Source organism: Erithacus rubecula (genome assembly GCF_903797595.1).
Source record: "Erithacus rubecula genome assembly, chromosome: 3".
In the NCBI taxonomy this organism is placed as follows: Eukaryota; Metazoa; Chordata; class Aves; order Passeriformes; family Muscicapidae; genus Erithacus; species Erithacus rubecula.
The window spans coordinates 134,580,604-134,602,122 of record NC_136689.1 but is presented as its reverse complement, the minus strand read 5'-3'; the positions used below and the strand labels follow the sequence as shown (position 1 = coordinate 134,602,122).

At 42.5% G+C, this 21,519-nt stretch overlaps 1 protein-coding gene and 1 long non-coding RNA gene across 2 annotated transcripts in view; one reads left to right on the top strand and one right to left on the bottom strand.

Annotated features, from left to right (window-relative positions):
* The window catches only part of EXT1 (exostosin glycosyltransferase 1), a 175,893-nt gene extending 163,030 nt beyond the window's left edge, over window positions 1–12,863 (top strand). The window contains exons 6-11 of the mRNA XM_079301805.1: window positions 1,187–1,305; window positions 1,992–2,087; window positions 5,025–5,114; window positions 8,770–8,930; window positions 9,918–10,089; window positions 12,640–12,863. Of these exons, the coding sequence (XP_079157931.1) occupies window positions 1,187–1,305; window positions 1,992–2,087; window positions 5,025–5,114; window positions 8,770–8,930; window positions 9,918–10,089; window positions 12,640–12,825 (824 nt within the window). The 3' untranslated portion in view covers window positions 12,826–12,863. The remainder of the gene's footprint in view (window positions 1–1,186; window positions 1,306–1,991; window positions 2,088–5,024; window positions 5,115–8,769; window positions 8,931–9,917; window positions 10,090–12,639) is intronic.
* Window positions 2,106–10,917, bottom strand: LOC306800040. Its single transcript, XR_013773746.1, has 3 exons — window positions 10,639–10,917; window positions 6,367–6,458; window positions 2,106–4,660 (listed from the first exon to the last, which is right to left on the bottom strand). It is a non-coding gene; the product is annotated as an uncharacterized lncRNA (long non-coding RNA).
* Window positions 12,864–21,519: the final 8,656 nt, after the last annotated feature.

The following is a 21,519-nucleotide window of genomic DNA, read 5'->3' as shown; positions in this document are numbered from 1 at the left end:
CGCTGCCCACTGTAGGCTGGAACATCTCTGACTCATCAACATGCGTCATGTGCCTCTTGCTTGCAAAGATTGTTTAAAAAAATCTGTGTTCCTTCATACTTTCCAGTTGCTGGTAATTAATGCCTGAGTTGCTGACCCATTCATGGCCTGAGGGGACATAAGAGAAATAGCTTTTTCCTTTCTTTGTTTATTTGTGCTTGGCAAATGGGAAAAGCGGTAATTTACCCATGACACTTTTTATTGGAGTGCACACATGTATGGATTTACTCTGCATGCTATGTGGATCCCACTAGAAGGAATGAATAAGGCTTAGGTTCATGGCTTTTTCCTGAAGCAGAGCTTGAACAATGAGTTCTGCAGGCGAATGTGCCTCCAGGCTGAAGGGTTCCTGCTTACCAGACTGCTGCTACTTTTGGCTCAGCCTATGCCATCCCACTTGTGTGGATCTGTACTGCTGAACTGCTAAAAATTGACAGTTACTGTGTTAAAAAAGGGAGAAGATTTCTGTGGTAATTCTGATGAAAAACTACTATGACCCCACACTGATGAGTTTAGATGAGGCTGAGAGCAGTAGTAAAGGGTAGGTGCCAGTAGAATGTGTTATTCCAAGCAAAAAAGGAAATCATAGCAAGACAAAAATTTTAAAATGGAAGGCAAAGAAGCAAGCAGAATTATCAGCTCAGGATGTAATTCAAGATGCATGTGGATAGGAATCAACCCAGAAAGAGCAAAAATATGACAGGATTTTGAATGGAACTGAGGAAAGTGAATAAACTTCTGGAATTTGTGGAGATAATCTGTAAAAAACATCAAGCATCCAAATCCAGGCAGCAAAACTGAGCCTGTGTCAAGAAAGACATTTGGCTGAACAAACTAGATGTCAATATTGTGGGACAAACTGGATGAAAGAAGGAGATTACAGGACATCTGTGGAAACAGTGAGTAAGAAAAGGAAATAATTGTCTTGGAGTCCAATATTTCAGAGTGGAAGTTAAAGGCGCAGAGTGGGAGTTAAAGGGAAGTGTGATCTCTGAAGCATCTGGTATGTGAGAGGAAGGGAGATGACCTAAAAAAACCTGGCAAGGTTTGCATTAAGTGCAGATTGTTTTTTCCATCCCCAAAGTCCTTTAATCTGTAGTAACTGGGGCGATTTTGTCTTTACTGAACATGTCTCTCTTCACTTCAGGTCTGAAGCCTCTTTCCACATTCACTGCCGTTATCCACGCAGTAACTCCCCTGGTTTCCCAATCTCAGCCTGTGCTGAAACTCCTGGTTGCTGTAGCCAAGTCCCAGTACTGTGCACAGGTAAGCAGCACTGTTTGGCTGTCAGTCACAGTGGAGACAAACCACTCTGCCAGCATGTGGAGCCTGGTGACTCAGCCCTGTTTCAACCCCCTGTATCAATTCTGATGTTTCTTTCCTCTGAGATTTCTACTGTCTGACCTACATGCATGGGAAATAAAAATTCTGAGTATAATGCAAGTGGAATACAGATAGTAATTAAACCCATTGTTACATGAGACAGATAAAATAATGAGTGCACTTTAAAGATCAGCACTGTGTGTGCTGCAAACTGCACAAGGTTGTCTTTGCCTCAAGAGCCATTACATGATCTTCCTTCTTCCCACTGTGACTTTTAATCTTATCAGTACCAGGATTTTGGCTTCTCTAAAATAAACCCTGGGGAGTTCAGCAGGAGCACCCTCTTGCAATGGAGTGTCACAAGTGGTTTTGCCTTTAATGAGAGCCACAGTAAATCAGTCACATCTGTATCATGTGGCTGAGACAGAGACTTCCCAAGTTCCTGTCCAACCTTTATTTTCCTGTATTTCCTATATGTTGTAAGTAGTTGTTATGCAGATTTTTTTCATTGCTTTTGATTTTGAAATTCCTAACTTGAATTTAATGTGTCTGTCTGGAAATCTGAGACCTTAGAGTATGGACCACATTGCCACAAAAGTCTTTGATCATGGTCCAATATTCTCTTTCAGATTATTGTTTTATGGAATTGTGATAAACCCCTCCCAGCCAAACACCGCTGGCCTGCCACTTCTGTGCCTGTCATAGTCATTGAAGGAGAAAGCAAGGTAGGTGGAGAGGAGCATGGTAAAAGGTTGCCTGCATTCTATGACAGGACAAGAATTTATTTTTCCAGCAGCTTTGGTGAAAGCTTTGTAGTTCCCAAAAAAAGGACAGTTCCCTTCTATTCCTTGGCCTTTTGTATCAGCTTAATTGTAGATTTGTGACTCATGCATGGGCCCTGTGCACTCAGAAATCATCAGCATGGCAATTAATGCCTTGAATCTGAGATTCACAGGTGGGACCCACTTTTGAAATGTGACCCTGCAAGTAGATAGTGCTGACCCCATCATTGGAAATTCCATCTCTGCAGGTGCATGAAAGTAGTGATGCAGCTGTACTCACTGAGTCTGAGAAGTCACGTGGGGGGGTCAGCTGTGGACTCAAAAGCAAAGTTGAAAATGAGAACTTACCTTTGAAAAGTATCTTCTTTTATGGCCTTGTGAGGTACTGCTGCCAAAAACAAGGAAGGGACATGGGACACTTGTGTGAGAACAAAATCACTATGTCATCTCCTGCTGTGCAACACACATTTATTGTTTGTACTTTCACAAAGTCAAAATAGATGCCAACAGATAAGAAAAGAGTTTTTTTAAAAATCACACTGAAGTGGATGATTCCTTTCCAAATGCAGGCCTGAGAGATGCAAGACTTCTTGCTTCTAGAATCTGAAACAGATTCTAGACCTCTCTGCAGTCTCTGTCAGCTGGCTCCAGAGCTGTGTGAGCAAAGGGACTTTTGGTTGCTTTGCCTGTACAATCCTATTTTGAATTTGTAATCTTGTCTTCGGTCTTTTCTCCTTGTCACCTTAACAAGAGACAGAGAGCCCTGCAAGGTTGGCAGCTAAAGGCTCTGGCATTAGCTAGCCATGTAAACAGTTTCAGGAGAATTGCTGCAGGGCCAAGAAAGGTTGCAGAGATTTCTGAGCGTTTTGAATGTTCTGGGTGTTTTCTATTTTCTTTTTGTAAAACTAGCAGAGGTGGGATAGAGGAGAAATCTCTGACCAGTTCTATAATGTTTGTAGAAATTGGCCCCAGGCACTGTTTAGATTACAAATGAGTCTCCTGAGTACACAAAGGTGTGTTTATAGTGGACAGTCTCTTCCCTCTAATATCCCAACATATGCCAAATGGCTTCTTGTGTGGAAAGCTGTTTTTTTGGACCAAGCTTGCAGAGCAGCACAGTTCAAGGGTTGCACAAAGGAACTGCTTTTCATCTCCAAACTTGGCCAAGGCCTGCTAGCAGCCACCAGTACTCCATGCATCTGATCACAGTGGTCTGCCTTTACCAAACCTTCACTCTTCCCTTGAAATCAAATATTTTAACACCCATGTTACAAAATGATACTTTAGCTATAAAAAAATACACGGCAAGTCATGACTGTTGTACTCTTTGAAAATTTTGCACAGTCTGTAAAAGATTAGGGATAAGAACATGGGTCTCTTGCTGGCTGTTTGCTTTGCTTCATCTTAGTGTAAGCAAAGCAAAACCTTCAGCCCCAGCCAGATCTCCTCTTCATCACAGCCCTGCCTCCCCAGACCATAGGCCCTTCATAGTGATGAAGGGGTGATCTCCAGACAGACATTGTGAACATCCTGATTATGCAGATAGATTTCTCTGAATCAAGGCATAGATTCCAGCTTGTTCCAAACAGGTTGCAGGGGATGTAGAACTGACATTAGAATTAATTAGAAGGGTTGTGTAAAATTTCTCCATGTCCCTGTTTCCATACAGTGGATTCCTCTTACTGGGCTTGATCTTTGAAGTGTTTTCTTGGCATAGTAAATTGGTAAAGAGGTCTAGTAACTAACCAGGCTATTTTCCTAGCAGATAAGGGAAACAAACTGTATTGTGTCCTTGTCATTCTTCATCAGTTCTCAAAAGGTGCTATTTAGTCTGATAAAGAAACCATATGGATTTTCATTTCTTGCTGTTATCTTTTTCATCCAGCTTTCCCATCTATTTCCTGTTACTTTGAAGACTGTCCTTCTATATCTTTAAAAAGTATATTCTGTATATAGGTTTTTTGTATATAGAATGGTCTGAGTTGGAAGGGGCCTTAAGGGCTGTCTAGTGCTGACCCCCTGCCATGGACCAAGAAACCTCCCACTAGATCAGGTTCCTCAGAGCCCTGTGAAGCCTGGCCTCGGACTCCCAAGGATGGGGCATCCACAGTTTCTCTGGGCAACCTGTTTCACCACCCTCACAGGAAAGAATTTTTTCCTAATACCTAATTTAAACCTACTCTCTGTCAGTTTAAATCCATTCCCCCTTGTCCTGTCACTACATGCTCTTATGAAATGTCCCTCTCCATCTTTCTTTCAGGCTCCCTTCAGTTACTTGAAGACCATTTAAGAATGTGACTTTTTAAAATGCTATGATACCGATGTAATTCTTCATGCAGATAAAGCTCAATTTGGGTTCTTCAGCATATTCTCCTTTTCTGATGGAGAATGTTGCACTGTCCTGGTAGCATTACATCCTTCACACACAGCCTGGGCTCTTGGTTTCCCAGCTGTAAAGCTGATGAAGGCTGCACAGAAAGTTGTTCTCAGTGTTCATTACCTTTGATCCTCACACTCTGTAGGAGAGCAGAGGGACAGTCATAGCCACCAGGGAAAATGTCCTCCACAAAGGAGCTGTAGGTACATCTAATTATCAGTACAGACCAATGCAGTTTGTCACTAAAGGAAAGCAGCCTGCTGCAAAGAGGGAGGTCTATTCAGAAATTACTCCTCAGATAGAAGGTGTAGGCTGACTGCTGGGATGACAAAAATGACACTCCTTCACTTTTGAGCTGAAGGGTCCTTTCCATCAGACAGATATATGCCATGTACCTCAGACAAGATGAAATAAGAGTGAGGGATAAAATTAAGTATTTGCCTTGGAAATGAGTCCTTCAAGTGATTTTTATTTCCTCCCCTTCCTGCCTTGGATACCCACAGGTTATGAGCAGTCGCTTCCTACCCTACGACAACATAGTGACAGATGCAGTGCTGAGCCTGGATGAGGACACCGTGCTTTCAACCACTGAGGTAAGGGTCTCTGCTGCCCTGGCAGTCTCTTGGCTCCTGGCTCAGCCTGAGCACAGCAGATATGCTCTTCTCTTGGCTTTGCCAGCGAGCAAACGTTACAAGATTTCCTGCTACACTCCTCAGCTTTAACGTGTTGCACTTGTTTCAGCACCCCTGCCACTGCCTGCCATCAGAGGAGCTTTTCGCCCTGGTTAATTGGCTCCTCATTAGCATATGGTTCTTCCGTTCTTTATTATTTTAGTAACATAGCTGCAGGCGGGTGTAGGCAGCCAAGAGCAGTCAGCTTTAATATTCTGCTCTCACTTTTCTGATTGGGGTAGCTTTCCCCTCCCAGTTATCAGGAAGGTGTAGGTGGAGAAGGAAGGCTCATCAGCAGAGAGGGACTGCCATCATTCCAAAAGACAGCAGTGTCACCCTAGTGCAGGATTTCACTGAAGAATGCTCTTTCCCCATTGTGCGAGCCCACAAAATTGGAGATATTTGCTACTTTAGGTGCTTGAGTGTCTGTGCCAAGAGCAAGACAGCACTAAGAAAAGAAAAATACTGTAGAAAACCAATTTTTACAAGTGGGATGAGTATTGATTTCTAGAACCTCTTCCTGAGAACCACAAGGGAAACCGATGACAGTTTATATAGAGTGCAATATTTGGGAAATACATTATTAATGATGGCCAGGGAATAGCTTGAAAAACTCGATTTTCTTTTGTTTTCCCTTTTTTTCTCCGTGTTCATGGTCATTCTGCTCTCCCCACTTCACCTTCATAAAAATGCATTTCTGTCAGTGATGGGGATCTTCTGCTGATGCTTGCCACTACTTATATGTCAGTGAAGAAATGTGTAACATTAGTCTTCAGTCACTGGTATATATCCCAAGATGTCACTGAATTTGTTCTAAATGGATGAGATTGCAACTGCTCTTCTTCCCTGTACAGATGTTGTGCTGTGGTTATACTGCTCAAGAAACAGCCTTGGTAGCCCTCTTTCATTTAAAAAATGAAAAAAATAGCTGACATTGAACCTGTTTGATACCAATGTCGCACCTTGGTAGTTTCTGATAGATGAAGAAGAATATGGTTGCTGCCAAAGCACTTGTGTACAAAGCCCAAAGAAGCCTCAAAGCAATTAAAGGCATTTCTCCCTGGGCTGGACTTCCTAAGCAGGTTGTTGCTCAGGATGGAGCATCCTGTCTCAGCTGCCCTGGGGATCATGGTAGTACCTCTAAAGGACTTCATTGCACTGATGAGGTACTTACAGCAGTCCATCCTGTGGATTCCATGAGGATTTGAGGCTTTGTGTTTTAACTGGTATTTAGTCATCCTCCAAACTTCAGAGTCATACAGGCTTCTGGAACATATATGAAATGAATAGTGTTTCTCAATCAATTTGGCCATGTTTTGCCCTAAACATTTTGTAGCACAAATACTTGTTGTGTGAGACAACCTACACTTTTCTTTGTGGCTTTGTTGCTTTGCTTTGTTTTCTTTGTTGTTCCTGTGAGCAGCTTGCAGCTGATCCAGTGTGTTTGCACAGTGGGTATCTGCTCTGTGAACCCCCTGGTCCCTGTGCTGCAGACAGAACCAGCTGGCCAGCTCTTGCTAGAGCCCACCTTGCAGCACCAGCATGTCTCTGCCAGGGTGCCAGCACCAGCAGCTCTGCTTGGTGGCTCCCCATGAGGAGCTGGGAGACCTCTCCCATGGTACAGCTTATGCAAATATGATGTGACATTTCCTTTGAAATGCTACTCATGGAGGGTTGTGGTGGCACAGCTACAAGGCCCAGAAAAGGCAATTTAGAATTGTGGTCAAAGACAATCACACTCCCATTGAGAGCAGCAGTCACCAGGCACATCCTCCAGACTGTCTGGCCCCAGCATAATACAGGTTTTCCATTCTCAACAGTAGTTCTATGAGAGGAACTGTTCCACACACACAGAGGGCTGTGTGCATGGGAAATCATTAGAAATCAGCATGGGTCAGGATCCAGAGAATTTCAGAGAATGCTAGCTTGGCTGGATTTTCCTAGTGATCAGTTGAGAGTGGCAGTGCTGCTGGAAACTACTTAGGATGAGACCTGAGGAGCTTTTTTAATATAGAGAGTTTTATCTTAGGGTGGTTGCTTTAATGCATCTCTCTAGTGCAAGGGCAGATAGTTGAAAGCACAAGAGAGGGCATTGGGTGCAGCAATTTTATTATTTATTTAAGTTTGAGATTCTCAGAGTTCTCTAAAGAAAACAGATGTCACGTTTTATGGGAAAGGCCTTTATGGGAAAAAACCCCTCAGTTCTTTCATGTGGTATTGATTTGGATGAGATCAGAACTATCACAACGGTAACTGGCTTGTGCACATTGTCTTTCTGGTTGGCCTCAGATTCCTTGAAATAACTTTAAAGAAAATAACCAGCCCTAACTTTGTATTTCAGCCCATGTGCGACTCTTCTGTTTCATAAAAATACTTGCAAATGTGAGAAGTCTGACAGTAATCAACACAAAATGGGACTGTTCTCAGAGCAGCTATTCTTTATCTAACCTTTATACCCTTAACTTTGACTGCATTCTTGGAAGGCTTTTCAAACACTTTTAAGCAAAATGTTAGGTCCCTCTGGTACTGAGGGGAACCTAATGTGCAGTTCAGAAACAAAGCCCTCTTCTTTTGAGCTTGACTATGACAATTAGAATTGTGTATAACTCTTATAAAATTTCAGTCTAGCTTGAGCTCCAAAATCTAAGTTGAAGGGGAGGGACTGCCAACCATTGATAAAATCTTTCCATATGTATTTTTACCAAAACTCTGCTCAAATACAGTGCTGATGTTCCTTTTGCAAACTACCCCGATCATCCCTTTCCTAATATAACTAGATTTTCTTCAGTAGGATCATGGGGTAGCAATGTCCTGTCACTTCTCAATTCTCAGAGATTTGAGTTATTGAAATAGTTACATCAAGACATTTAAATAAAAAAAATGCCATTGGCAGCATTTGACATGCTCCTGTGGCTCATACAATATAAAGCATTTTTCTTAAAGTTTAGGTTCCTTATGCCATTTAATTAAATGGAAATTTTTATCTTCCTTTTTATTAAGCTATATGTTGAACCTTTTTCATCATATTGACAGTCTTGAAAGTATGACTGACATGGTCTTCAGAAGGCTCAAAACATTTAGAAAATATAAAAGGACTCCACACTGACTGACTATTTTATTCTCACTGAGCCACCTATACCACTGAAAGTGTTTCACTCCTGATTTTCCAAACTCTGTGTTAACAGTGATAAAACAGATGCAATGCACAAAGATGTACAAAAATTTCAGTTTACCACATGGCTATTACCCCTTGGTGTTGCATTGAGGTATAAATACATGCACCTACACCCGTTCTTTCTGTAACTTGAAAAGGTTTGATATGTAAAGGGCAAGCTTGAAAATGTTAATGTAATGCTGTGATGCTCCAGACTCCCTTTAACAGGAACCATTAAAATGTGCATAATTATAGGGCAAAATGTCAAGCAGTCAGTTTAATTTACTGATGAATACACAGAATTACTGTTTTGCAACAGTTCCAAGATTTTGAATTGCGAATTAGTGGCAAGGTAGTATTTTGTTTTGTTGACATTTGTTGAAACAGTTTCAGTATTCATGTGGCCTGTACCTTTGTCCACAGGTGGATTTTGCCTTTACAGTTTGGCAGAGCTTTCCAGAGAGGATTGTAGGGTATCCTGCACGCAGTCACTTCTGGGACAACACTAAGGAAAGGTGGGGGTATACCTCCAAATGGACTAATGACTATTCCATGGTATTGACAGGAGCTGCTATTTACCACAAGTAAGAATCCAGAACATCTGCTGTCCTTCTTCTGTATGAAACAAAATAGTAAAGAGGAGTTGGGTGTGGGGGTGGGGTGTGAAGAACATTCTTCCGGCGAGGGGAGAAAATGGAAAGATAGTAAGTGGGTCTACTTTTTATGGGGTAATAATTTAAGTTCTTGGTTTAGCTCTGGGGATCTGGTAATCATTATTGCACTTGTTGGGTCTCTTTGAAGTCACTTGTGTTTTGAGGCAGGCAGGCTGCTCTTTTTAACATCAGGAATTACACACTTCAAAGAGTTCCCGAATTCATTAAGCTGCTTGGCTGAATGGCCTGTAGCATAGCAGAAAGGAGGTTACTTCCAGACCAGCTCTGGGTATGTGTTGGCTGACAGCTGCAGACTGCAAAGTCTTCTGGCTACTCTAGAAATGTAGTACAATGGGCATGTGGCAGCTCAGCATATTGCAGCATATTGGAGAAAACCTATGTTATTAGAAGTTCAGCAGACCAAAGTCCTCCCTACATTTAAAGAAAAAGAAAATTCTGGAGTCTCTAATCCACACCCCCACGAAGAAGACAGGCCACAGGGGATGATATAGACCTAAAGGAGAATAATTTCAACAATGGGAACAGTAGTAGCCAATTTTAGTAAGAGTTTTTTCCAACTGAACAGTTTGGAAAGAAAATGTACAGGATTAATTTATCAGTGTTGTCTATCACATTGTAGTACTATGGGGTTCTCCTTCCTGCTTGCCCATTATCTTGATACTTAGGTCCACATTGGTTCTCTCAACCTGACTGCAAACAAGGCACTTCCTTTAGCATTGTTTATTGTCTTGATGAGTAACTGATTTTTTTTTTCCTTCTTGCTGGAGGGTGAGACCAAAGAAAGGAAGTGTTATATTGGGAGTTGAGTACAAAACTTGGGTCTTAACTGATATAGAAATATCCTGGATTCCTGAAAGCCCAGTGATGTGTACTGATAACACTGGTGTTGGTTTTCAGATATTATCACTACCTGTACACTCATTACCTGCCTGCCAGCCTAAAGAATATGGTGGACCAACTGGCCAATTGTGAGGACATTCTAATGAATTTTTTGGTGTCAGCCGTGACAAAATTGCCTCCAATCAAAGTAACACAGAAAAAACAGTACAAGGAGACCATGATGGGACAGGTATGTAATCACAGTATGTTTTAGCAGTTGGATGTATTGATAATGTAACCGGTTCACTTCTAGGTTAGGCTTACAGAGTGATACACTTCTGTCAAATATTTGTGCAGTTTTTAGTTTTAGAACTGTAAATGGACTTTAGATATTTGTATTGCAATGAAGAAAAAGGAAAAATGGCAAACATCTACTGTGGATGCTGCTTCCATTCATAGTTTTCTGACATGGTGTTATTCATGGTGAATCCCAAACTCCTGGAACTGGTGATTATGGCAACTGAATTTCAGTTAAACTCTCATTTTCTAATGAAGTATTCTAGACCCAAGACCTAGTCCTGGAATGCTAGAAGCATAAGTAAATTCTAGAAGGATTTTCTATTTATTATTATTATTATTATTAATTAATATAATGTACCAGACTGTCCCTGTGCTATTTTAAATTATATAGTGTGATTCAAGCACTGACACTGAACTGTCACAACAGAGATAATTTGTGATATGCAAGTGTTTTTTCCCCACAGGGAACATTTTATCCCACAGTCATGCCATCACTCACTAGCACCCATGAAATGCTTACTTTAGGTCCTCTTCCAGCTGCTGGATAAGCCTTCAGTCATTGCAGAAGTACCTCTGGTAACAGGGGTACATGGTAATGTGGGACACTTGCCCTCTTACCCTGTGTGAGAGAACGAGGGGAGTAATAAGTCCTGCAAAGTGTGCAGGTCCTGACCAGCCTTCCATCTGTGCTGCCATGGTGCTATGGCCTCAGTGCAAACAGTAAATGATCATTAGGGGGCAGGGGACAGAAGGGCCCTTGATCTTCCCCTCACGTTTTCTCCTGCATTACTTGGATCTTTGGGGAGTTGCTATGCCAGTTTGTAAACTCCACTGTCTCTATGCACTGTGCTTGCACCTGAGGTGTTGGTAGCATTCAGCAATTCTGACTCATCTGGGTGCCCAGGAGACCTTCTGTGAACAAGAAGGTGCCATCCAGAAAAATACCTATTGCTTCCAGTTTCAACTTCCCCTCTCCACAGGGCTGTGCTTTGGCTGTTTGGCAAAGCCTGAGCATTCATTTTTCATCTTACAGCACGGGTGACTCGAGTCAGCCATGAACTATAACTCTCTCCTAAAGACAAGTTGTTCCTGCAGCTTTGGGAAATGTAATGGACCATGTTCATAATTCCTTGAAAGACAAATAAAAAATTAACATAACCTCAGTGTTGTGACAGAGATTAATAGCCAAATGGAAATTCAATGTTAATGGCCAAAATATGTGCTATAATCCTCTAGCAGCAAGCTTTTACTTGCTTTTTAGTGACTCTGTAAAATCAGAAGGCTGTAATCAATGCCCATTATAACCTTCCACTTGAGCTAAACTGGACAGGCCTTGGACCAAGATCAAGTCTGGTACCACAGTCATTTGGCAAGTCCCTGACTTTATCTGTTTCCTCACGTTTTAATTTACATCCTTTGACTTTATGAATTTATATTTGTTTCTAAAGTATAGTAGAAACATAAGTGCTATAGAGAAATGCATAGGAAGTGGCACAAAAACCCCCCTAGGTTCTCAATATTCATACTTTATCTTAAATAATAGTTTTCTTAGGTTTGTAAATGTTCTTTAGGTACAGACAAAGAATAATAGGCAGCTTTAAAGCTGCTAGGGCTTTTTTTTTCCAGAGCTGCTGAGTTTCAATGAACTTCCACAGGGATTACAGCTACCCTGAACTTTGGAAAATTATGCCAGAATATTCTGCATGTATGCAGTCAAAGACTGTGGTCTTTTCCTTGGGTCAGAGTTCAATGTGATGTAGCATGGGACTTCAATTCATTTTTTCTGTCTGTGAGACAGTGCTGTTTGATGCACTGGACTTGGTCAGTGAGATTCCTGGAAGCACCTTGCTTTTCAGGGCACCTGCCCATGAGTAGTGCCAAGCACATAAGGACATATATTCAATTACAAGCTGATTGAAATTACTTGTGTAAATTTCTGCAGATCTGAACTACAAAAGTTCAGGTTTGACCCTGAATAATTGTTTTCCTCATGTGGCTGAAGACCATGGGCAGCAAGTGTCCTGGGCTTGGGTATGCACCTCTGCTGGAAAGTAGTGGCCTTATATTTTTTCCTGGTGATTTTTAATAACTTCTTGTATCTCTGAAATAGTGGGAGGGTTTGAAGAAAAGAAGAGTGAGGGGTAGGGTGAAATAGAGTGCTAGCAAGATATGGGAGGGCTGCTTGTGTGTGTTGTATTCCACAGGCTGGCTCGTGGTTGAGCTCATGTTCCACAGTGCTCTGTTTGGGCAGTCAGGGGTGCCCAGCTCCCCATCCCTGGGTCTGCTGTGGGCAGGGTGTCCTTCCCCCTCTGTGAGCCCCTGAGCAGGTTCCAGCCGCCCCAGAGCCACATGTCCCTGAGCCCTGGCACGGCTGGGCACTGTGGTGTCTGCCTGCCCAGCTCCCACCATTCCCACCATTCCCACCATTTCCCCATTGCCCCCATTCCCCCCATGCCATGTGCCAAGGCCAGCTCTGATCTCTGCTCTCCTCCCCTCACAGACGTCCCGGGCCTCGCGCTGGGCCGACCCCGACCACTTTGCCCAGCGGCAGAGCTGCATGAACACTTTTGCCAGCTGGTTTGGCTATATGCCGCTGATCCACTCGCAGATGAGGCTGGACCCTGTCCTCTTTAAAGACCAGGTCTCCATCCTGAGGAAGAAGTACCGAGACATCGAGCGCCTGTGAGGAGCTGCTGAGGGCCGAGGCCTGGCCCGCGGAGCCGGACTGTGGCCAGCAGCCAGCGCCGACCCCACGCCGGCAGCTGCTGCCCCGAGACTAGGTCGTGTACAGTTTCATTATGGAACATTAAATAATTATTTTTGAAATGATTGCTATGCAGGTTTAAACTTTTTTAATGATCAAAAAAAAAAAAAAACCTATTAAAAACAGAGTTCTTTCTTTAATCAAAATTGTGTTGGTTGTGAATATTTCAGAGCTGCCATTTCTTTCTTTTATGCATTTGATTGTCAATGCAATTTTCATTCTTTTTTCCCTGCACAGTTAAACGCTGGAATCTCATTGGGAGAAAATGCAGCAGGTCCAGAAACAAACTGAGCACAAACAGGATAGAACTGAAATATTAATATTTCTCATTTACTTCCAACTTTTTTTTTTTCCTATTTTCCCCAAACCAGTAGCAGCCCCTATGGCTAAACTCCTTTGGACAGCTGGAAAACTGGAGAACCGCCAAGGAGCCAAAAGAGAGGGTAGATCCTTCTTGGCTGGGGACCTCTGTTTGAAAGGAATCATCCTTGCCTTGGAGGGAGAGAGGAGCATTGCTGTGGAGGATGTGACATGGAGCACAGGGACACACAGGCACACAGGGCTGTGTGTGTGCTCAGAGGGCACATCCCGAGTTCCCTGCCATGGATGGCAGAGCACCCCGGGCAGTGGGCACGGCTGCCATGGTGCTCCTGTGGGACACCCAGAGCCTGTGCAAGCCCTGCAGTGGTGCCCTTTGGCAGCTGAATCCAAAGCAGCTTCCTTCTGAGGGTCAAAGGAGTGTTGATGGAAAGCAAGAAAACATGCTGGTGCTTGCAGTGCAGGAATTTGGCCTGTAACTGACTTATTTGAAATCAAAGGCTTCCTTTTGTCTTTTTTTTTTCTTTTTCTTTTTTTTTTTTCCTGGAAGTGCAAATACATAGAAAAATTCCCTCATGAAGGTCTGACACCTGAAGTAAAGCATATGGTCAGACACTGAGTTCTGGCAGCAGTGGTGTGCTCCCAGGCATGCTTGGGGCAGGGTAACTCACACAAAAAAACCTGCTTTTGAAAGACAAGTGCTGCTCATGCTCCAAAATGGTTTTAGCATTTCAAATATAAGTATTTTTAAATTTAAATACTCCAGTTGTTTATTTCTTTGTAATCCTTTGCTTATTTATATGTTTCTTTACATGGAAGAATGAAAACAGAAGCAGTGATTTGGGTCAGGAAGATGCCATTCCAGTTTGCTAAGAAAATAAGCACTTTAAAAATGTTTCAAACTCTCACATTTTGGGGTGCTCTGTAACTATCCCCATCCCAAGAGGAGCTCTGTTAAATCACAGCAAGAGGGTTTAGTGCTGATGCCAGGAAGACCAGCAAGCCTTTCTATACCTCACTTCTTTGTTAGCAGGCAGTCTGGCAGTGGGGATGAAGAGCAGTGACTCTTCAGCCACTACCAGTCCCATCTAGTAGGGATGAAGAGTAATTGAACCAGAATGACCACCTGTTTCATTCAGGCTCAGGCACCAATTTAATATGCAGCTTTAAGCAACTTGCATAACCAGGACATGCCTTGGTCTCCTGTTTGTAAAACTAATAGTTACTGGTTGCAGAGAGAATGCTGTGATGCTTAAATAACTTCTCTGGCTGGTAAGATCATTATCCCTAACAGGAAATTGCTGTAAAAGTGAAAAGTACATGTTACTAAATGTTGAATGCAACCTGACATGTAAGGTCTTGCAGGGAGTGCTTTGCTTTGCATATGTATTGCAATATTTGAACAGAGCACATTGAGTTAGGACAGGACCATCAGGTTCCTGACATTTTGTTTTAGAATCATAGAATGGTTTGGGTTGGAAGGGATCTTGAAAATCATGTAGTTCCAACCCCCCTGCCATGGGCAGGGACATTATCCACTAGACCTGGTTGCTCAGAGCCCCATGCAGACTGGCCTTGGACACCTCCAGTGCGTTCAGTGCCTCACCACCCTCACAGCAAAGAATTTCTTCCTAATATCTGATCTAAATCTACCTTCTTTCAATTTAAAACCATTACCCCTTGTCCTGTCACTACATGCCCTAGTAAATCTGAACCAAATCTTTAAAGGAATCTGCCAAAAAATGTGAGACTGCAGCTAGTGACTTATGCTGCTGAAAGGAAGAGGTTCCACTTTTCCCTCAATTCCTGTTCCCTGGCCATGCAGTCTCACCTGACCCTTCTGCCCATGGTGGTGGCCACCAGATGCTTCTGTGAGCCCATTCAGCTCCCTAAACTCGTGGAAAACTGTCCAGTGATTTATTGGATATTTCTAATACCATTTTAGAGAGCTAAATCAGCCTATGGAGAGAAATGTAAAGAGGCAGCAGTAGGTAGGCAGGGCCAGGGAGGGAAGGGGAGCAGGATATATTTCAGTCTGTGTTCAGGTGAGCTGCTAATTCAGCTGCCCACATCTTGTAAGAATCTGAACCTCACTTCCCTGTGCTCTCAAGTCTGTGTTTGGTGATCTGCATGGGAAGGTGAAATCCAGTGATTTGATTTTCCAGAGTGAATGGCTCAGTGGCTCCCATGACACGGAGATCAGGTAGCTTGTTCAAGGACTGGAGTAGACCGTCTCCTTAGACTCACTTTTTGGAGAATGTGCCAAACACTGGCTGAGGTTTGCAGGGCTCACATTTTGCTCATGTGCCATGTGCAGGAGAGTGAGCACTCATACCCACAAGAGCATTTGCACCCCTGGGAAACAGTCACTGGTCTGGAGCCAGCAACAGGGACCTGTACTAAAAAAAAATTACAGTTCTGCTTGGGTTTTAGTAAATGCCATTTGGGGGCACATGGGTTGGAGTTTCAGTTAGAAAGGGAGTAACTATTTTTGGTGGACAGAAAGTCAGGCCAAGCTTCTAAGCTGTTTGGCATTCTGTTATCGTCACTTTTTGGTGTGGCTGAAAGAGACTTTAGTAAAGCTCACTCTCAGTGTGTTTACTGATTGCTAATTAAACGAGTAACAATGGAAGGCTTAGCTCCAGAAGGGATGTGGATAGGTAGGAGCATTTCTCTCTGCCGCGCGTTACCCGGGTGCAGTCGTCTTGCTGGGAAAGAATGTCCCTCCCAGCCAGTCCGGGAGCCTGCGTGCCACAGGGACCAGGGGACAGCTGGACACAGCTCAGACACTCTCAGAGTGTGTTACACTCACTGTGGCCATCCCTGGCCAGTGCTCCTAAGGACACTGCAAAGCCTCCCATGCCTACCTGTGTTGGACAGAGCTGTATTGTTTCCATAGTGAATGAAAAAACTCTTGTCATGTCCTAGGTGCAAGTTAGTGGTTCTTTGTTCTTTTTTTTTCTCCCCTCCCAATTCAGATGGTGCTGAAACAAGGTTCATTCCTTGTTGCTCCTTTTGTAGGTTTTTTTTATTATTATTTTTCATTAACAGCAGGCTATGTTAGCCTTTACTTTACAGGTACTTGAATGCCTGATGACTTGACTGAGTGTTACGCATGTGGCCTTTTGTAAAGGTTACTGACCTTAATTTAATCAGGGGTGAGATGGGTGGATGAATGTGAATAGATCCATGCCATTAAAACCGAATAGAAGTAGGGATTAGAGTTTGAGAGAACTGATGAATTTTTAATTGAATTTATTAAAGGAAAGAAAAAAAAAAAAAAAAAAAAAAAGAAAGAAACCCTTCCCAGTTATAATTTGAATGAGATCTATTGCTGGAGAAAGGTTTAATGAGAAAAATGTGACACAAAAATAGGGGCAAATATCCAAGATAGAAAGTGCCTGGCATTCCTTGCAGTCCCTTGGGCCTGCACAAGGTTTTATTTGCCCTCTTTCTATTTTGTGAGAGTCTCTAATTATTACCATACCTTTTTCTAGATGTGAATGTTTAAGCTTTGTAATAATTTCATAGTGAACACACTGGTGTGCTAATGCATGGCTATTGAGCATTTTGATCTTTTCCACTGGAAAACATCGTGGATTTGATCAATTTCAGGTTGCAATTTGTCTTTTAGAGCCAATTTCGGCAAAGAAATTAATCTTTCACCAGTGAGCGCCTTTTAAAATAGCTCATTTACCAAAAGATGTCATTTGGAGAATGGAAGTCATCATTTGAAGCAATGAAAGAAAGAGCTAGATGTAGACTCAGATTTTTTAAAAATCCTTACATGCCCAGTGTAAAATGTTGTGTCTCTTTTGTACTTCCCTAGTGGAACTAAAAGAATACCCAATGTTTGCCATAATGTTATCTATTGACAACAGTTCATTAATTCCTCCACTTAAACATCCTCTTACGGCAGAGGGTGGTTTGGTTGACTGCTCTTTTTTTTTCTTTTTTTCTTTTTTTTTTTTTTTTCTATTCCTGAGCAGGCTCTGATGTCTGTTCTGGAAACGTGGCCTTCAAGGGCATCAGCCTGACAGAGCCATTTCCCTGGGCGTTAGTGGGATTTCACAGGATGGACCTGTGGTCTTCCAAGAAGGGACCTGCCCCATGCAGGGTCTTAGCTGGTGTCTGCTGGAAATAAAATTGCATCTTCCAAAATTTTGTACATCTCACCCTTGTTTAAAACTAAGTCAAGCTGGCCTTTATACCACTATTTTAACCGTCTTCACATACATTTTTTAAGTTGGAATTAAATTAGAGGGAGTTAAATTAGGCAGGGGTTAAACTGGGTGGGGGGGTATAGAACTCATCAAATGCTTTGAGATGCTCCCTCCACTCTTTCACAATGTTTTTAGTGATTATTTCACAGTGGGTTAGTGATGATCCAATGGGCCTTGCGACCTTGTACATAATTATGTATATTTATTTTGAGAGATAATATGTATAGTGTTTGGCTTATGAGAATGGAAACCTGAAATGGGAGTTCTTAGGTCAGCAAATGTAAAGCAAAAAAGCAAACAAAAATACAATCTTATTTTGTATAAAATGTACATTTTTGAGAAAAGTTTTCTAATGCATTACCAATGTTTTCATAGTGCTGCCACATCTTTTTTAAAGTGTTTCTCCCTCTTTGTTTGACTATTGACAACATGGTGCAATTAAACCTAAAGCAACTGTGTGAGTGAGAGAAAAAGAGAGAATGATAAATTTAAAAGCCATATAATTTGGTTTACTTCATTAACCTGTATACCATCATAGGTTTACCATCTAAGATAGGTTGGTTTTATAGATAGTGTCACCAAAGACTTTTTTTCTTCAGATTTATTTTGAAAAGTTGTTAATAAAGGACGTACATTTCTGTTGCAGTGTGTTTTTATTTTTAAGGTAGAATAACAAATCTTGCTTTGGTTCTTGAGAATGCAAATTTGGGGCCAAAACTACTATGTGTCTCATGTCTGGGGTAGTTAAATGAAAGGCTTTTTATCTGCTTTCTCCTCAGCCTGAGCTGAGCATTGGCTCTGTGTCTATCCTGTGTCTCTGTTGCATTGACAAATGTGGTGTAGCATGTATACAGTGTCCTAATCCAGCAGCACTGACAGGTGTTTGCTGTCTCACCTGAGGGCAGAACTTTTGGTCTGTGTCACTGTGTAAAGCAGGACAGTATCCCTGCGTTGTGACACAGTCATTGGTAGAAAAGTGACTTTTAGAAGGAGTCACTGTAATGTGTACATGCAAAAACAATTGCTCCACCAGCTTAGAAGCTTTTGAAGACTGATCCCTGCAGGCTGAGGATTTATTGATTTATGACCCATATTTATTGTTAGGGGGGGTCTCAGAAGCCTGTCACAGTGGTTTGCATTCAGCCCACCTGATTCTTCGTGTGCACAGAGCATCCTCTCTCTGTCAGAGTTTTGCCTTGCTGTCTCCCTGCATAGCTGGGCAGGCAGAAGAACTGCTGGGGAATATTCTCCTCACCTGTTTCAGACATGGGCTTTAGTCTGAGATAAGTTGTGCCTCATGTGTGCTGGTTTCTCTCTGCTGATGGCACAAGCACACTGATTGCAGGGTCTGCAGCACAGATGCCAACATCTGGTCGGGTGAATCCCACACTGGGAAAGCTCCTGATAACACCATCTGGCCCAGAACCATGGCCTCTACATCTGAGGGCTTGGTGTTTGTTCCCATCAGAGATGTTCATGCATGCCTCATCCCTTCTGGGGTTGAGACTGCCAGGGCATGGAGAGGTCCTTATGCTGTCAACCCATCATCTGCCGGTCCTGGAATACTGATGTACTTGGGAGGAGGTTGAAAGATGTGAGTCTGCTCTTCTGGTTTTCAGTGCCAAATTCCTTCAAAACAGTGTCCCAGCAGTCACTGGTGTTTGATACTGACTATGGGCTTCACCCTGCCAGAAAATGAATACAAAATGTTTCCCTGAAAATGGTCTGACAACACTCCTTCAGCACTTGAATTCTGTGGTTTTGCTACATTACTTATACAAAACAGCTTGCAGTGGAATTAATTTGATTAAATGCTAGTAGCTACACCTGTAGAAGCCACCAGAAGGCTGTTTGCATTGGTATTCAGCATGGACTGACTGGTGCAGAGCTGTCATCTGAAACCTGGCTTTCATGCTATGTTTACCTTGAGGTGGGGATTTAAACGTGGGGGTGGAGTGTGTCAGGTTCACATCTGCCCCTTCCAGCTTTATTTCATCTGAAAAGAGTTCAGTTGGTGTGCTCCAGTGTGGCCCTGTGATGTGAACCAAAATGAGGTAAAGGAGAAAACTGGGATAGTCACCTGAGAAGTGCATTGTTGACCTCAACCAAACCCCTGCTGTTGCAGTGAGCTCCTCAGTAGCCAGCAGAGGCAGTGGAGATCAAATCCAAAACCAATCAGGTGAGTGGGATCCCTGGAGACTCTGCCCACTTCATCTCTGCTGTATAGTGGTCCACAAAGGAAGAAAAACCTCCACTGGAGATCTCTGTGTTGACATGGTAAGTAAGGGAATTCCATGCTGGTGTCAGTTTTGCTTGCTAGGCTGCCACACTGGGAATGAAAACTATTCTTAGCTGGAATACACCAAAGGCAGGTCTGCAAAATCCCTGGGACCTTGCTTCCTCACATGAAGTGAGGATCTGCCCCAAAATATTTAGCACATAATCAGTTCAACTTTGGAGAGCTTTTTTTGAACAACCTCACTGAAGCCCATTGTGCTGTCACTTGAATGGAGCTAGATAAGAGACTTGGCACTGATCAACACCTTATTTTATTTTCGTTTTTAAATGATTAGCAGAGAGAAAAGAAACAAGTGTCTGCTTTCCCTTTCTAAAGCTGTTAGCTAATCATATCCACAATGTTATCAGAGAGAAACAGATTTTACTCAAGATTTTGAGCAGTGTGAGGTGACATTCTAGTCACTGCATGATGTGGTTTATTCCACACTTCATTTCCCTGCATGACTTCCAGGGCTGTGTGCAGGTTTTATGAGCTGCCAGCTCCAGGTACTGCTGGCCCTGGGAAGCTGAATTTGCACATCACCTGCATTTCTATTGCACATTAAGGCTGGATGGGCTCTCCATGCTGCAGTGGCTGCTCTGTGCAGCTTGAGCTTTTACCTGCCTCCTTTCTGTAATTAACTATTGTCTTGCTGGTGGTGGAGCAAATTAAGGAACAGCTGTATTTCTTTCTGGAAAACATAAGTCAAAGTAATTTCTGAGGTTTCACAAGAAGAATGTAGTGTTAACACAAACTACTGAGATAATGACTGAAATAAAAACCAACAAAGAACAAGAAACCAGAAAAAAGATACAACACTTTCTCAAAGTTGCAGCAGAAATGAGAATTCTGAGCCAGTAAAATATTTTCCCTCAAGTTCATCCCTTCCCCTCTACACAGAATCAGCTCCCATTCGCAATCACAAAACCACCACAAATCAGTTGCTGGCAATTGAGAGGTATATTTTGAGGTTTTTTTGTTTCTGAAATATAGATCCACAGTCAGTTCCTCCTTGTATGAAGCATTCTGAGGTCTGTGGCAGCCTCAGGGCGAGTTTCATTTGATAGCCCTGTAAATGACTGAAAAGGTCCTCCATTTTTAGGAAGAATTTAGGATCTCTTAGGATATCTTCATAGAATGATAGAATGGTTTGAAGAGACATTAAAGATCATCTATTTCATTTAGACCATCTTGGCTTGGAGAGATACCTACCTATTCAGCTTTTAGTTCCACCATGGTCTGCTATGTGGACACTAGGCTGGGTCTTTTTCTGGAATCTGCCCCATTTTACAGTCTCATCACCTAAACTTGTGTGGAGCTGTACAATGCAGTAGGTAAGGTGTGCATGACTGTCATATCCCCACTGTTGCTACCACTGATGGAGCATCAGGGAGCTTGGAATACAGTATGAAAGTGGACAAGTTGAGAGAACCTGAAGCTGTATTTGAAAACCAAGAATTTAGAACAGAGTAATGGAGGTCAATATATCAGGAAAAAAGGTGGATTTTTCCTCTTGCTTTGATTATTGTAAATCCCTCTTGTCTGTGGTGAAGACAATAGATTGTTTTCAGCCCAAGAAAGGGCAGAATTAGACTTTCAAAGCATGAAGTTAAAATACTGTTTATCCAGTAGTGTCTTGGTACTGTTGGATAACAAAGCACCTTTACAACATCACCTTCAGAACAGCACCTTCACAACCTTGTGAAAAGCTGCCAGGAAAATAGAGTCCTCTGCTTTCCCTGAAACAGGCAGTTAGAACACTATGTTAATGCCAGCCAGCCACTACATTAAGAATAT